The sequence below is a fragment of the Cebus imitator genome, unplaced genomic scaffold (genome assembly GCF_001604975.1).
Source record: "Cebus imitator isolate Cc_AM_T3 unplaced genomic scaffold, Cebus_imitator-1.0 Scaffold100, whole genome shotgun sequence".
NCBI lineage: Eukaryota > Metazoa > Chordata > Mammalia > Primates > Cebidae > Cebus > Cebus imitator.
This window is the reverse complement of record NW_016107415.1, coordinates 3,458,025-3,475,282: the sequence shown is the minus strand read 5'-3', so window position 1 is coordinate 3,475,282 and position 17,258 is coordinate 3,458,025. Positions and strand designations below refer to the sequence as shown.

Below are 17,258 nucleotides of genomic sequence, written 5' to 3'. Positions count from 1 at the left end.
ATGTGTTTACTTTGTGTTTCAATGAAGGAACAAGGACCTGGAACTTCCTAGTCCACCATGTTTCTGCTATTACTACACTACTCTAGTATATTTTTATTAACATATTTCTGTAGTTAATTCTTGTCCTCTCATTACCTCTATCTAAATGATGCCACAGTCTTTAAGCACTGGTGTTTTTAATTGGGTTAATATGTGATGACATAGCAATAAAAATCAAATCACTTATGACCAGCACATTTAGGAATTATGATTTATTTATTCAAATGACAACATTTTGGTATGGTTATTTAGCTTAGGGTTTCTGCTATACATGTTATATCTTTATGCCTCAAGTGTCTAAAAGGTGGCCTATACATAACTAATGCCCCAAAATTGATGACCATAATGATGGCATTTGTATAAACTGTTTCCCATGGGCTCAATCTACAGCCAGTTGCTTACAGAGTTGACTTTTAAGAATCAAGTTGATCTCATATTTTTCAACACTTAATGGAAAAAAAATTATAAATCTTCTGTAGATATTGTATGATTTCCTGGATACTTTGGGTCCTTGGAAGAATATAACAATTTTGTCTTCCAAAATATCAATCTTAGAACAGTGGGCAAAGGAAACAGATTTATTTTGTTTCTTCCCATCAGGAGAATCCATCTTGCTGCAGCCAAAAATGCTGCTTCTTTAGAAAATACCTCCAAGTTATCCCATTTGCTTAGGATTCTATGCCCCTCAAATATACCATTCTAGCCCATCTTAATATAGCACTTTTTAACTATTCCTATTTCCTTATTCTTTAATCTGTCTGAAGAAAGCATTACTATAATAATTATTTCCCCATATCTAGTTATTCAAGAAGTCACTGTAAGTCCTTCTGACATTTCTGTCATATTTCAGCCCTCATCTCCCCACACATTATCAATTTTATCATACGAAGGCCTTCTCTGTCGGTGTCACCATCCCACTTAAAAACCCCACCTTTCCTATTGGGTAGTGATCACCCTCCTTTATGACCTCTATGGTTTAATTTCAAACAACACCTCCATGTTTATACCCCTTAAGCCCCTTAATAAATTCTATGTTCCCTCTGACCACACTTGTCTTCACATATTAACGCTAGCTGTTTTTCCTTGAAGGTCCCTCTTGTCAAATTTGCTCCTTTAAAATTTTCATTCATTCAGAATGTATTTCTTTACTCGTTTCCAAGTCCTGCCTCTTCCATTGTTCTTACCTAACTACATTAGTCTTCAGTGGGTTTGACTTCTCTACCTTATTCATTAGGTACTTTGAGTGTTATTTCTTGGCACATTTTTTTGGTCTATGTAATATGTTCCCAATTAGACGATTTTTCTTGAGGACCAGAAATTTACCAACTCCTTTATTGCTTTAATACTTTCAGCTAAGTGTCTATATTTAGTTATCTTTCTGAATCGTTATTGTTTTTCTTGATCTCAAAAGCAGTGATGGAAAGGACAGTGATGATGCTTGCTCAGTAAGCACTGAAATCAACACACACACATAAATGTTGTTCATAAGCATTCATTGAAACATTCAACATTTTATAGGTCAAAGTCAGGGGCATTCTTTTTATGTCCCTCTGATACCTACTGGCCATTTTTGCAGGATTCGCCAAGAAACTTTCGAATTTTAATAGAGGAGCCACCACAAAGGTTGTACACTGATTTTCAACACTAATCGTCAGATCACAGATAACCAGCCTGCTCCATTAATTTGCATACACATTCAGAGGGTGCCAAATATTTTGAAATTCACATTTCTTGGCTTCTCTACAAAATTATTTGACCCAATGAAAATGTATGAATGCAGAAAGTCAATTATGCTAAATTACATTTCCTTTGGGGGCTTCTAAATGGCAGTGTGTTGACTCTTTCTATAGGATCATCATCGCTAGGTGGGTGTACTTTTCTTTCCTGTCTTTAACCCCTTAATATTTCTATTTCCCTAGATCCTGTGGAGAAGGGGTCTAAAGCAATCTCTCCTTTTCTAAAGCATCTGTTAGGGAGGAGAGAAACAGAATGAGTGGTTCTTGTCAGGAAAAGGTTCTCAAAAGGTTATTTTTATTGCTGTTTGGAGAAACTCAGATTCCCTAGATCAAAAATATGCTGCCAAGAACACTCTCTTCGTTCTTCAGGTCAGTGGGCAAAAATGGCATGCTGGTTTCTTATTATGCCATGCTTATGTGCTAATAGGAAAAGTCGCCCATATATTTAACCGATGGTGTCCCCAGCCTAGAACCTGGCTCATTTAAGGCCTTCCCTAAATATTTGTGTCAGTGGCACCCTCTGAATATGTATGCAAATTAATGGAGCAGGCGGGTTGTCTGTGATCTGATGATTAGTGCTGAAAATCAGCGTACCGCTTTTGTGCTGGCTCCTCTATTAAAACATTCTCAGCCTTGGTGGTGTTTTTTCAGTAGTGGTCAGCAGTGGTTTGAGGTGAAACATTTCTACGTAAGATTTTAGATTAAGCTTTTACTCCTTCCACAACTCCCTTATAGCCCCTTCCCTTTGGGATTTTGCGCATAAGCTTAGGTGCTCATGACTACCAATGTGTTATCACTTTGCTAAGAAACATGCATGTTTACCAGAAAGCTTTTGGAGACATATAGTAATGTGATAATGTGTAGGAATCATTCCAATGAGAGGAGTTTGAGGACTTCAGGTGACTATTAGGGGGCTTTTTCCCACTTCTCAATCCATATTTGAAATACCATAGCCCCTTTTTAATAATGGGACAGAGGTCCTGTTTTACTAACTTAACGGAAAAAATGCTAAAATGAAAAAACTATTTTGAAATTTAGTTGGCTTTTCTATTAAAAAGTCTGTGAGTCATTTTAAGTGCAGTATGAAAGTTAATGAAAACAAATGAAAAACCACAAAATAAATATGTGAACTCTAAAAATGACAGATATTCAGATATCATCTATCCCTTATTTCTAAAAACAAAACAAAACACATTTTTAATGAATTTTCAGGACGATGCTCTAATCTTTATTAAGTACATAGTTAAAAAAAGAAAACATACATGATGTCAAGATTAAATGTGTTTATTTCGAGTTAGTGAATACAATGGCATATTAGATACCAGCACTCCAAGCTACACCTATGTATTTGCCTCTAACCTTCACATGTTGTCAGTTTCCATCCCTCTAATATTCCACCACTGGGCCTTCTATTTCTAGCAAAATCATAGTTCAAATTTAAAAAAAATGAACGCAACATTGGTCACCGTATTGTGCTTCCAGTGCCCCCAGAAGGATTTTAATTCTCTCAGATAGATGTTTATTGTTTTCAGTAAAGGGGAAAAAAATAACATGATCACTAGTAATGGCACGAGTAGAAGAGAAAACAGAATGCAGATTAAAAGAAGCATTTTAGGCGGGACTAGTTAATTTCCCCTCAGTTAAAAATCGACATAATATCACGGATATGACTTCATTGTTAAATTGTTCAATTCGTGGGCCACACACTTAAGCGTATTGGCTAGTACATTTTTGCACTGAAACAGAAGCAATACAAGTTTTATGTTCTACCATTACACTTCCAGATTTTTCACTTATGAATATACCTGCCAACCTAATGATTCTTGCATGCATTAGAGTTTGCTTTTGTAGAGTTAAGTTTATTTTCCCCATCCCTCCCGCTCCCATAAATGTTGCACCAATGCGAACTCTTTGCCCAATTTTATGAGAATGTTGCAAAGGACAGCTCTGTGCCACCTCAGTACAGGAATCTCCTGTCTCCTTCCCAGGCTACAGATGGATCAGTAGTATTGATCTCATCTCATCTTACATGCAAACAGACACTGTTCCCTTAACTTCCCCATGCCAGAGGCATACAAGCTGGCAGGTATGCATACAAAAATGGAATTAAAAAGAAAAAGAAAGAAAAGAAAGAAAAAGCTTTCTTGTTAAAGCCTATCGTCCTAGAAGGAATCCATTGCTTTGAATTCACTTAAAGCCTGTACAGGCGAAATGTGTTTCTTCTGAGAACCTCGTCGAACTCGTGTCTGGAATTCTTCAGGCTTTTCTCTCTTCACAAGGGGCTTCTTCTCTGGAGCCTTCATCTTCCAAGACACAACAGGCGAGTTAACAGCTGCTGTCCCATAGACCTTCTGGTATTTGGTTGAGGCCACATAGGATGCTTTCACCGTGAGGACAACAGCATTCATCAGATTTTTAGCTGCCTGGATAAGTGATGTGGCACTGTCCAGCTAGAGTGGGAAAATAAGATACATGTGGGTTAACTGAAGACCCAAATTCACAAGACGGTGATGTACTTTCACAGTTAAAACAATGTTTTCCTTGTGCAAATAAACAGTATTGCTGAAAAGGAGCAAATTATTACATATTAAGGTTTCTAAAATCTCAGTACAGCTAATGGCAAAGCCCTCATCTTAGCAGGTAAGAATTCCAAGGTAACAAAAGTTTTCCAAAGTGAGACATCTCATATATTACATTAGGCTAATTAATTAGCAATAGTGACAATTACTCAAATGTTGAACAAGCATTCGGCAGACATTAAAGAATAAAAGTTACAAGGGGTTACATCTCAATTTTATGGCCCGACCAATTGATAGATAGCCTATCTATTTATGTATGGGCTATTTCTACATCTTGAGTTCACGGTTGCTGAGTATACAGTCAGTTAAGCAGAACAACAGTCCATGGGTGCTCTTGCTTCTATGAGGTGTTGAGCTTGGAGTATCCATTTATTAACAGGTCCTGAAAATACCTTCTATATAAATATCAATACTTATGTCAGGATCTCAGAGAGCACTCAGTGAGACCCTCCCATTCATGTGTTAATGACATATTGACTACTTACTATGTGCCAAATACTATTCTAAGAAATTTGTGATTTCCCATTTAGCCTATGATGTGGGCATTATCGTCATCCCCTTTTACAATGAGAGAGGGCTGGTACGTACAAAGGTCCAGTAACTTGCACAGGTTTTAGTCTTTAAGAATACCCTGTTGGAAAGGATAGCTTTAAAAAAATGCCATGACAAGTCACAATTTGAGAGCAGATTTAGAGGCCCATCACCAGACTTTCAGGCTGTGAATTTTCTGGGTTACCTTTTTTTTCTATTTTTAACTAGTATGATGCATACCGTATAGTAGATCATTCAATATCTGCTTCAACTTTTTGTTTCACTGCCTGAACTGTAGATGCTAGAATTACATCTCAAGTTCATAGCCCAGCCAGTGGAAGTATCTATCTATCTATACACTGTTTCTATATCCTGAGCTCAGGATTGGTGAGGCTCAAAACTGCATTTTATAGACTCTCCTTCAGCCAGGATTCTACTTGTGACCTAGGGAAAGAGGATAATTAACAGCTGGACTGCAAATCTTATTCCAGCCTGAGGGACGTTTGAGCGTATTCTGATCTTTCAACAAACTTCTCGTAACATCAACTAACAAAATAGATCAATTACAGTTAACTGAAGGAAGCAAAGATGTTCCTAAGTATGCTGTTCCCAGTAGGTAGCTTGTAATTCATGGACTGTAGCCCCATTAAGCCTTCTGGGGGATAGGTGACTAAAAAAGTGTTTAAACTGAAAGATGGTAAGTCTTGTGGTTCTCCTTTTGATGTGATTGGCATTTCACTTTAGCTTTGTGCCATTTCTTATTAACAAAATGTGTCCCATGAAGTATTGAGGTTATCAGAAGTTGCATCTAACACCACTGTGATACTGTTTCTTTGGCTGCTCTTTGTTCCATATCCCTTATTAAAGCTAAATAAATGTTGTGCTGTGTTTTAAAAAGTATGTCAATCAAATGAGCTCAATTTTTCCATCACCAAAAAAGCTTGTAGTCTGACCATTGGGGAAAACAATGGAAGACGTTTTACATAATTGCTTTGTGAATTAACTCAAGCAAGTGGATGGAGTAACCCACTTACTTTATCACTTCTATTATGCCATACAAAGTGCACATATACCAAAATAATTGCTTAAACCCATACTGTTTATACAGCCTAAATTTTTAAAGCTAGCTAAGGAAAAGCAAACTCTACGTTATTCATGTTAACAGGAGAGAAGCAAGCAGGAATTAGTGCAGCGGTTCTCAAAGTCTAGTCCCCGACGTGCAATAGCATCAGCATCACCCAGGAACCTGTTAGAAATCGCATTTATCAAGCCCAATCCGAATCTTAATCAAAACCTTGCAATTTTTAGCTAGCCATCCCAGGGGCTCTGATACTTGCCAAAGTTTGAGAACCACTAAATGAATGAAACCTAAGGACTGTCTTGATGGTTTATTTTATCCATTGATTTCAGGACTTCCATCACCTACAAGTTTGATAATATCCCAGCCAGTTATCTCATTGAATTTTACTTTTTTGTCTTTCCCATCTTCCCCCCAGGTAGAAGTGTAAATAATGAAGGACAGAGATGAGACAGCAAAATGTTGGGACAATCAGGAGCAGGTCAGTCATGGTTTCTTTAGCAACTACACATCTAACACCTTTGGCCAATTGATAGTTCTCTGTAAGTCTGTCAGGTTTCAAAAATGAGTAATACTAATTCATAAAATTAATTAGTTAATTCTATTATATGCTATGAGTAAATAAAGGGTAAAATATGACAGGGACATTTGGTTGATTTGCTTTGGGCAACAGAATTAGTAGAACAAGACTCACTGTTTGGGAGCCATTTAATAATACAATATTTCTTGTATTATTTTGGTATATGTGCACTTTGTATGGCATGATACAAGTGATAAGGTAAGTGGGTTACTCCATCCATTTGCTTGAATTAATTCACAAAGCAATTATGTAAAACATAATTGTGCTGTGTTTTAAAAACTATTTAATAATACAATATTTCTTGTATTATTAAATGGCTCCCAAACAGTGAGTCTTGGGAGAATTCAGTTGATCTGAAGAGAAAGGATTACAAGTAAATTTGGAGATTTTTACCACAGATTCCATTTTCAGATAGATGGTGTTTAATTCTGCAGCAAAAATACGAGAGCCTGTCTCTTCTTCAGAACCCCTTTGCTTTTCAAGCCTGATGCAGGAATCCTGTGAATAAACCTAATACATTGTTTGAGAGTGAGATAGCTTTGAAAGATAAAGCCAAGAATTTTATTAAAGCCATCTTCTAAGGCAGATCTTGAATTTGAAGCAAGGTAAAGCAAGGAGGTGAGAGATCCAGCCAACTGAACTGGAACAAATATTTCCACAAACAATAAGCCCAATTTAAAGTTAATACAAAATTTGACTTTTTAATTTCCAAAGGTTATATTTTGCCCTTTGTCACAGACACACTTTTATGATTTAGATCATTATCAGCACAATCACAATTCTTTTCAATTTAAAAAAGGATGTCTTTACGCCTTTCCAAAATGGCACCAAAATCCTGGTTTCCAATTGGCAGGTTTTGGCTAAAAATTCATTTCCTAAAGAAAAGATACTAGAAACAATGAAGCTGCATGGCAAGATTTTTTAGATTCAAAGTTTAGGAGCACTTATTTAACAAAATTGCATTCTATTTTGTGATTTAGTGTAATGATGGCATTTTCAATAAGATGTGTAAGTGAATATATATAAGTGAAGTTCTCATAATAGTCAACATTCATTGAGCACTTACTAGATGCCTGGTATTGGCTGAGTCCTTTTAATTGTGTAATTTTAATTTTTATAAATCTTTGAAGTGGGAATTATTATCATCCCCCCATTTAATAGGTGAGGACGTTGAAGCTTAGGGAGGTAATGTAACTTGTCCCCCCGGTCATTGGCAAAGTAGGGATTAGGACCAGTACCATGCCTCTCCAAAGCTGAACATCTGAACCCCTCCACGGAGCAATGCTCCCCCAAAGGATCACTTAATCTCTCAGGTCTTGTTTTTTTAGTTATTACCTATTTCCAGAACTTGTTTCTACTAAGGAACAGAATAGAAGCCTGTCCTCTACACCTGGAAACATCCTTTTAACATCATGGCTAGCTCTGGTTAAGTGCCTCCATCTCTCCCAATCTGTGATTCTTAGTATCTTCCTAGCCCAAATCCTCGCTGACTAGAGCCTCTGGCCTCAAATATCTTCCTGCCTAGTGCTCAGCCCTTCCTTGTGCTTCCTGGCCTTGAGTCACCCTTATGGAAATAGAGCCTGGAATCTGATGTCTGCTAATTTGTCTGGATTTGCTCCATTATTCAGAAGCACATTTATACTAGGCAGGGCTCAGCTACTCTTATTAGTGATATCATCCTTTACCTGGTCCAGTTCTGGCAGTTTTAAAAATGGCCTCAAAAGTCAACCACTTCTCAATTGTTCCTCAAGCTCATCTGAATTACAGTGACAAGTCTTTTCAGCAGAAAGACATATCCATCTTTTCCTGGTTAAGGCCCTTTTATATTCCTATAGGATATTCCATTAAGTTCCTGTAGCTAACCTAAGAGAAACTGCTCATTTTCAGCTAGTTTAAAAACAAGAACCTGCATTCAACAAATTAGACCATGTGCTGTTTTCTGAACTAGTTCCCTGAGTTTCATTTATTTCATTCAGTCTCACAACCAGCCCTGGGACAGGTAAATAGCATTATGACCAATTGATACTTAGAAGCATACCGCTTTCCCACTATTACACTGCTAACATTAGTGAAGCCAAGATGTAAACCCAGGCCATCTAACTACAGACTCCATGCTCTCACTATTGCTCCATGCTGCTTTTGAGAGCCATGCAGAGCAGATGAATCCTCAGGCCTCAAAATCTACCAAGATTGCTACACCCATTCTCGCTATTCCGTCGCATACGTGTCTGCTGTCCCTAATCACGGGAATTAGACTTCTCCTGATCATTACAATATCAAAGTACTATTTTTAAAAGGAAACAGATGCTTTCTTCCATCTTGTGCTATTACAGTCCATGAAAAGCAAATAGGGGCAGGAGAGCTCTTTCATGGACCTTTCTATAGGACATTGACTTTTTCCCCTCTGCCTCTATTCCTACTCTTGATATCACTCCACTTCTAATAGATTCCTGTTCCCTATACCCTCCTCATTTTGAGTTTTGAATGGACAGAAAGACTGGAGCAAAGACTTATCTGAATTGTGATTCTTCCACTTACTGATATTTGTGCAGCCTAATTCCTTACATCATCAGAACTAAAGAATACCATAACAAGTATTTGAAATGACTCTCGTACAGCTTGTTATCAACTAAATATTTCTGAAAACCTATGTCCTTAGCTGCATGCTACTTCATTCACACAGGACTTACATTGCAACAGGTGTTCAGTTTCAACAGAAACAGAATTTGACTGCAAAATTCAATCACATTCTTTCCAAGGAAAGTGGAACGACACCTCTTGCACTGCTGAATTGCCACTCTTTATCCTCCAGTCTATCCCTCCGTTTTTCCACCTAACATTTATTCATCCAAGTATTTCTTCAGACACCTATTGAATACTTTTTGCCAACTACTGTGCTTAAATGTTGGGTATAGAAACACAAATAGACATAAGCACTGAAATACAAGATCTCACAGCACAATGAGAAAAGCAGACACCAACTAAAGGTTTTACCACTGTATGATAGTGTTTGAGTAGGATGTGAGATGCTAGAGGAACAAAAGGAATAGGGGAATTACCTTGAGTCCGGTAAGGATAGGACATGGGAAACAAAGCTTCATTGCGTATATGATATCTAAACTCTCTTTCATAAGAGGTTGTTGGTGACTTAATGATTAACAGTGCTGAGGAAGGAAAATTCTCAAATTTCTAACTAGTCCGACTTGGTATACATCAATGCTGTCAACCCAGACTGTGGAAGTAAGAAGGATGTTAAGTGCTACAATGCTGAGTATAACTTTGGACATACTGAGTTTGAGATGTGTGTGTGTTACATCTAGGCGATATAACTGAGGGCCAATGGTATTTATGGGACTAAATATTTAAAAATTATGCTTTGCTTATATTGATCTTCCCAGTTGTTTCATGTATGGTAGTGTTCTGCATACTGTAGGTAGATAATATATGTTTGATTTTTCCTTTCAGATTCTTTAGTTTTTACAAAGATTAAATAATACAATCTAAATTAAATCCATACACCAGGTCAAGAAGTCCAATAAATTTACTAAAAAGTTTCTCAGCATAAGATCTTTAAAATCAATATCAATATCCTTTTAATAATCTAAGATACATCATCATCACCAAGTATTTTACTTGAATAGAAAATAACCTTCCTTGGTTATGTAGGGAATAGTTAAGTAATTAGCAATCTTTTACCCTTCAGAATAATAGTGAACTTCCTGGGGCCAAATAGAAATAAAATAAATGCTATTGAGTAACAAGAACTTGCTTTAAAAACAAACAAAAAATAGTATTGTCAAAAGTGAAAAACAATATAAAATAGGTAGGGAACACATTGCAGGTGCTATGACAGTAAATTTCTTAGGATGTTAATTTGTGGAGGTGGGGCATAGGATTAAAGAAGGGAATTAGGATTTGACTGTGTGTTCTGAATTCATACATTTACAACATGCCTGGAGAGAGATCAATTTTCAGGTTGTATGTCTTTTTTCAAAAAAGCTGATTGTCTACTAACAAAAATGAATGAAACATAAATGGCAGTTCATGAAAATCCAAAGTACAAAGCAATCTGTCATTGGATTAAAAATAATGCAAATGCCGTGGGACTGCTGGCTAAGCTAAATAGAATCAAATAAGCCAAATCCATTTGGAAGGTGATTTTGAAATATAAGAACTGACGCATTTGCTTTGATTACTTCAAAAGGCTTAGAATGCCTGGAAGAAGAAAGCAGCTCCATTTGGGCCTTGCTATTTTATTTTCATTATTGTAAGTCAGAGCCAATAACACTAACGATTTTGATAATGATAAAATATTTCCCTAAATATGGGTAAAGGCCACTTTAGCACTTTGCAATATTTTAAAATGGCAATAACATAGCTTTAACATATAAGGACAAGACTGTTTTAATGGGGCTACTCTAAACATGTTCAGGCCTAGAGTAGGTTTTCAGTGGAGGAAGTTGTGATGGGAGATTTGACAATAAATGGAAAGCAAACACCTCAAAAAAACTGAAATCTTTCCGCTGGAGCTGGTCATTTATTTATATTTAAACTGTTATCTCCTTCAAAGGAGTCACAAATTGCTTCTAAGGAAAAAAAAACTTTTTGCCACAAGTCAGCTTTGCTGTTAATGTTTTGGAGATTAGAAACCCAGAGCATTGGAGCCTATTATCCTCCAAGAACCACATTTTATGTTTTAAAAATCCATGAGGTTTTGAAGAGATATTTGGAAACTGTGATACATTTGAAATACCTTGAAATACCTGTGTACATTTTCCAGATGCTATATCAATAACCCTTTTTTAAAAACTCTAGAAAGTCGAGGTTAATAAATAACTCAAGCAACCAAAGACATGGTGAAAAAGTTCAGCCTAATGGCATCTTTCCCCACTTAAGTTATCTCACAATGTTTATTTGCTCACAAAAAGACCTTTCCTTGATATCAAGCTCTCATTTCTGTTGTGGTCTTCTCACTATTTGTCATCAAACACATTCTCATCCATAGAGTCCATGGCAGACAGTAGTAATCAATCAGACACTTTGCTCCCTTAGAATCTGCTATGTAGTATGGGAAAAGAAACTTTTTTACCTCCCAAGAAGGCACATTTTAACAGGGTTGTCCAAAAAGCACATGATACTGTTTATGGCACAGATACATCATTCATTGTATCACTACTTCTGTATTTGAATTAACTTGTTTGATTTGGAGTGTTTTATTAGCTATCAAATATTGTCTGATACTGACAAATATTTTTGTCTAAAAGATGTTGTGTTTACTCTTTTGTTTCCACAGCTGATTTTTTTTTTTTTTTGACATGGAATGTCACTCTGTTGCCCAGGCTGAAGTGCAGTGGCACCACCTCTGCCTCCCAGGTTCAAGCGATTCTCCTGCCTCAGCCTCCCAAGTAGCTGGGACAACAGGCGCATGCCCCCACATCCAGCTAATTTTTGTATTTTTAGTACAGACGAGGTTTCACCATGTTGACCAGGATGGTTCCAATCTCTTGACCTAGTAACCTGCCCACCTCGGCCTTCCAAAGTGCTGGGATTACAGGCCTGAGTCACTGTACCCGGCCTCCACAGCTGATTTTTAGGGACATATTGTGCACCTTTTTGTACTGATACCATATTATGAGTTGCTAATTAATGAAATCATTAAGGAGAAGATTTAAGTATTAACAGAAATGCAAAACATTTTGGGGATGATTTTAAATCAAATGATAAAAATTGGCTGCATATTTTAACAAGGATGGTGTCAGAGGTAAAGGTGGCCATCACAGGTATGTTGTATTTATTGTTAAAACAAACAAACAAACAAAAAACACAGTAAGACCAGGCATGGTGGTCCCTGCCTGTAATATCGGCATTTTAGGAAGCTGATGTGGGTGGATCACTTGAGGTCAGGAGTTTGAGACCTGCCTGGTCAACATGATAAAACTCCATCTCTATTAAAAATACAAAAATTAGCTGGGCATGGTGGCAGGTGCCTGTAATCCCAACTACTCAGGAGGCTGAGGCAGGAGAATCACTTGAACCCAGGAGACAGAGGTTGCAGTGAGCTGAGATGGAACCACTGCACTCCACTCTGGGTGACAGAAAGAGGCTGTGTCTCAAAACAAACAAAATTACATTAAAACAGTTAATATTAGAACACATCCTGATCCCCGATAACTGAAATTCTACAAGACAATTTCTAAAGAGTTTCTAATTCCAAGGGTATTCCCATTCGATAAGACGATCTTGAAAAGCAAATATTTTACCTCAGTAGTGGATCAATTACACAGAAAAGAGCACAAGGGGTCTGTTATCTTTCTTCAGAGCTTCCTTAAGTAATGCCAGAGAACCACCCAGTGCTGAAAGCCGTTGTTAAGAAATCTACATGTAATGGCTCAAGATTAAATTGGCAAAGACCTTAGCAGAAAGGCACTATAGGCTCAGTCAGGCTAAGAAAAAAAATCTCCACAGCCTTGCTGAGAAATTCACCAATTGGCTGTCTGGTAACTTTTTCAACTGGACATATTTGTGTGTTCATTTTCAATTCATTTAGGTAGGTAGTAGTGCTTCACAGTCGGCCAGTCCACTGATTAACAGTCTTCATTTGCATTTTTTCAATTATAGGTAAGTAAACCTTGGGGACTCCCATGAAAGCTTAATTATAGTCAACAAATTTCCTAAATATGGCTTAGAGCCATTTTCTTCTCACCATTAAAGGCAGAACAGTTTTTGCTCTACCCAAAACAAGGCATTCTTGCTAACATGGAAATCTCGAAGATGAGTGGGCGTACTGACATGTTGGCCTCTGGAAAGTTAGGAATAGACCCACCTGTTCATCTAGGCAGTCCCCACCTCCTTTTTCTTTTTTTTAGACGAATCTCACTCTGTTGCCTAGGCTGGGGTGCAGTGGTGAGATCTTGGCTCACTGCAACCTCAGCCTCCCAAGTAGCTGGAACTACAGGTGTGTGCCACCAGGCCTGGCTAATTTTTTGGTGTGTTTTTAGTAGAGATGGAGTTTCACCATCTTGGCCAGGCTGGTCTCAAACTCCTGACCTTGTGATTGCCAGCCTCGGCCTCCCACCTCCCTTTTCTATACTTCTTTCTTCCTTGCTTCCTTTTAGTGCCCTCCCTTATCCCAAATCTTCAGGATCTCCTGCCAGAGGCCTCCTCTAAGTTATTGGTTTCTATGCAACAAAAGAATCATGAGGAAATATGCAACAAAGAGAAAAGAGCCAATGGGCTTTCAGGCACCCTCGGTAATTGGGAAATATACTTGGGCAGAGACACAGTCCTTAACTGTTGATCTTGTCATTTCTGATTCTGTGCATCAGCATGTCTTGACCATCAAAGGTTTATGTCTTATATTAATTCTGCCGGAGGTAAGTCTCCTTTTTGCTTTACCAATAGGAAAACCAGCTAGCAGAGCATCACTACATTTGATCCCTCTATTTCCACCCTTCTACCTCCCTAAGCAGTATCATCATAACCAGAAGACAAATCTAAGAGGAGCTATTGTCTAGGAATCCACAAAAAATACATTATCATAAAATGGATCAAAGTGATACTAAATGAGTCCAAACTTTCTAAACTACCTAAACTTGTATGAACGTGGTATCTTCTGCTAAGTACTAAATGCCATTTAAGAATTTGCAAAATGGCTCCTACCCTTCAGCGTGCAATGCACAATCACTGAGAGAAGAGTCAAAGGTTAGGGTGCTGGTTGGTGGAGGACTGTGCCTGGAAAATGAGCAAAATCTGAAGATCTGGAATGATTCTTCCTCATTCTTTCACTTCTCTTTTCATCCAAGCCTTAAGAATTGTGTCACAATATATTATTCATATGTTGGAGGAAGAAAACACCCATGTAGCCTGTGATTCTCTTATCAGGTGTGTGGGCATAAATAGTTAAAGGCTCTGTTGCTACTAAGGTCCAGGATGAGGAGAGACGAGAGAGCAGAGAGATTTCATTCCCGGTGAGTGACTGCTGCCTTTCCATGGGACCCTGGCCCGCTTTGTTCATGCGATCACCTCTTCCCCACCTCTTTCCTCCTCTCCTGCGCACTCTCTATCTCTGGTAATACATTCTCAGATGCATGCTTTACCCCTGCCCTCTTCATATTTTCATCTCTCCTGGGCTCTAGGCTTCCAGCCTGAGTTCAAACCTTGATTGGATGGATCAGCTAAATACACGATCTTGAACAAGCCACTAAAATTACCTTTACCTCATAAAAGTTCTTTAAAAGTAAAAACGAAAATAGTACTTTCTAGTATTATAAAGTATTAAATGAGATAATGCCACTGACGCTCAGTGCCTGGCACGTGGTAAGCCCTTAATGAATCTTAACTTTTATTATTACTGTGACCCATCTTTCCCTTAAATCACCAGTTGAGTCCAAAAATGCTCCTGTAAAATCTACATTTCTCTTTTCCTACACCTTCCTTTCAAAGTTTCCCCCATCCAGCATTTTAGACTTTCTTCAATTCTCTTCCTGCTGAAGCCACCACCATCTTGGTTTAGTCACAGTGCCTGAATATTGCAGTTTTAATGTGTTAGGGATAAGGAATGGCGAAGTTTATGAGGGGAATAGGAAAACACCAACACTTATGTATCATTTCTACCACTATTGAATCCCTTAGATGTAAAAAGGTGGGGAGTCAAGGCTGAGTTCAAGAAAACAGGGATTTCATGTAAAAATGTAACATCTAAAGTGTCTAAGAACATTTAGGACCTGGTAGGGAATACCGACAATAGAAAGTCAAGGTGGCTCTACTAGAAGGTGGAAGAAAGGCAATTTAGCATGGGAAGCTAATGTTTAAATATCTGATCATATGTAATTTGGGAAACACCAAAATAAATAGTATAATTATTTCATACAACCACTTCAAGGACCTAAAATTCTCCAAATTTCAGCTATTCATTTTGGTTAAGAATATTATTTGTAGATATTTCACATTAAAAAGCAAATGGTGTTACCTGGAAAGGATGACACCTTACCTCATTCAACTCTGAGTACACACTGTTGTCAGACCCAGCTGATATCCCTCACTGCCCCTAAAAGGGAGCCACTTCTTATTTGGAATTGCCCAGCACACACTGAAAGCCAAATCTCCCAAAGCCCTGTGTTCATCTCCATGGAAACACAAACACTTGGGTTCCTTAGCCGTGCTACCTAAATCTTTAACTCTATCTTGGTACACAGGTGGTTATACATGCATAATTTTTTAATCTTTTATTCAGTCTTAAGCCACTGAACCTAGCACCTGCCATCTCCCACTAAGACTGACCTTATCTCAGCATCTAAGTCTACCAATAAATTCCCAGTTTCAAATCTACATATTCTTCAGGGCTATTTGAAAATCTCATCCAACTAATTTCCCAGAACATGAGCACAACAATCTTGCTGCCCTTGGTCCTCCTGTCCACACATTTATTAACCAAATAAGGTAGCAAATAAATGGCAGGTTATTATGAAAAGACCTTCCAAAGAACAAATCCAAGGTTATTGAAAAGGACATTGCCTGGGCTAATGACTATAAAAGCCAGGAAAAGGCAAGAAGACACATTAAAAAAAAAAAAAAAAAAAAAAGCAATAGGCATCTTAAGATAGCTCTTGCTTGTCAATGCTCTAAGTCCTTTCTAGAACCAATAAAACAAGGATGATTAGTGTGTGACACACTTACTGCCATTTCTTCATTGGTATCCTTAGCAGATATGCCCAGTCAGCCAGGTCCTTTTTTCCTACTGATCCTAGCCATGGTCTCAACCTTCTTCTCAACACACAGCTCAGTCAAACACTAGCAATTGATGACAGTTAGTTAGCAATCAAGGCGAAGCCATTTACCATATCCAGTATGGGCCTTCTAACTATATAGGACTGCACAGGAGAGGGCTATGATTTGACTCATGTCACCTGTGCAATTATTGCTCCAATTAATATATTAATATCACTTCTACCTCTATAATTTCTCCTCACATAATTCATAAAGAATGATAACTATAGCACTGAAAACTGAAGTGAGATGTTAGACATATACATAGCTATATAAAATAATTCACTACGTTAACCTAATATTTCAACTTTTTTCATTACAGAAATTAGAATTAAGACAAGAAAAAATGCTATCATCATTTAAGGGCTCATAAGAGGTCATCGTCTTCAGTACAATAGTTTAAAACTCAGTAATTTAAATTAAATTAGTTTTAAATTTGAGCAGTTGATGCATGAGTTTTTAATAATTGAACCCATTTTTTTTTCTACTTTAAAACATTTTTTGAGTAGACACCAAAAAAATGCAGTCCTAATCATTTTCTTTCTTCCTGGTCACTGCTTTTTCCTTTGTGAGCTGTAAATCCACCATTAACATTAATACACATTCAAGTAATTTTCAAATGATTACTGTGTACACGATCACAGATGCAAGCAGAGGTTTTCTATTAATACTTATAACAATGAGTTGTCACCCTTCTATGATCTTCCATCTAAATTACACTTCAGGTTTTTGTAAGACTTATCTTCAGACAATACCCTGACATGCAGAGAATGATCTAAGCCTCTGCAAACCTTGTGTTGTGGACTGTTCCCAACCTGCCAGAGACAGTGAGAGCTCTATGATTAACTCCACCCTTGCCCCAACCTGATCCACTGGCAGTCCTCTTCATGTCAGTTATTGGCAACACAATTCTTCCTACTGCCCTGGTTAAATACCCAGAATCTTAGGCT

At 37.6% G+C, this 17,258-nt stretch overlaps 1 protein-coding gene across 8 annotated transcripts in view; it reads right to left on the bottom strand.

Annotated features, from left to right (window-relative positions):
- Positions 1-3,043: 3,043 nt before the first annotated feature.
- CTNNA2 (catenin alpha 2) overlaps positions 3,044-17,258 on the bottom strand; it is a 1,139,443-nt gene continuing 1,125,228 nt past the window's right edge. For 6 of the 8 annotated variants that reach the window (XM_037741389.1, XM_017536691.1, XM_037741390.1 and 3 more), the window contains 2 exons: positions 6,937-7,053; positions 3,044-4,225 (listed from right to left, as the gene is read on the bottom strand). In XM_037741389.1, the coding sequence (XP_037597317.1) occupies positions 3,938-4,225; positions 6,937-7,053 (405 nt within the window). In that variant the 3' untranslated portion in view covers positions 3,044-3,937. The remainder of the gene's footprint in view (positions 4,226-6,936; positions 7,054-17,258) is intronic. The other 2 variants (XM_017536690.1, XM_017536692.1) reach the window with 1 other exon arrangement.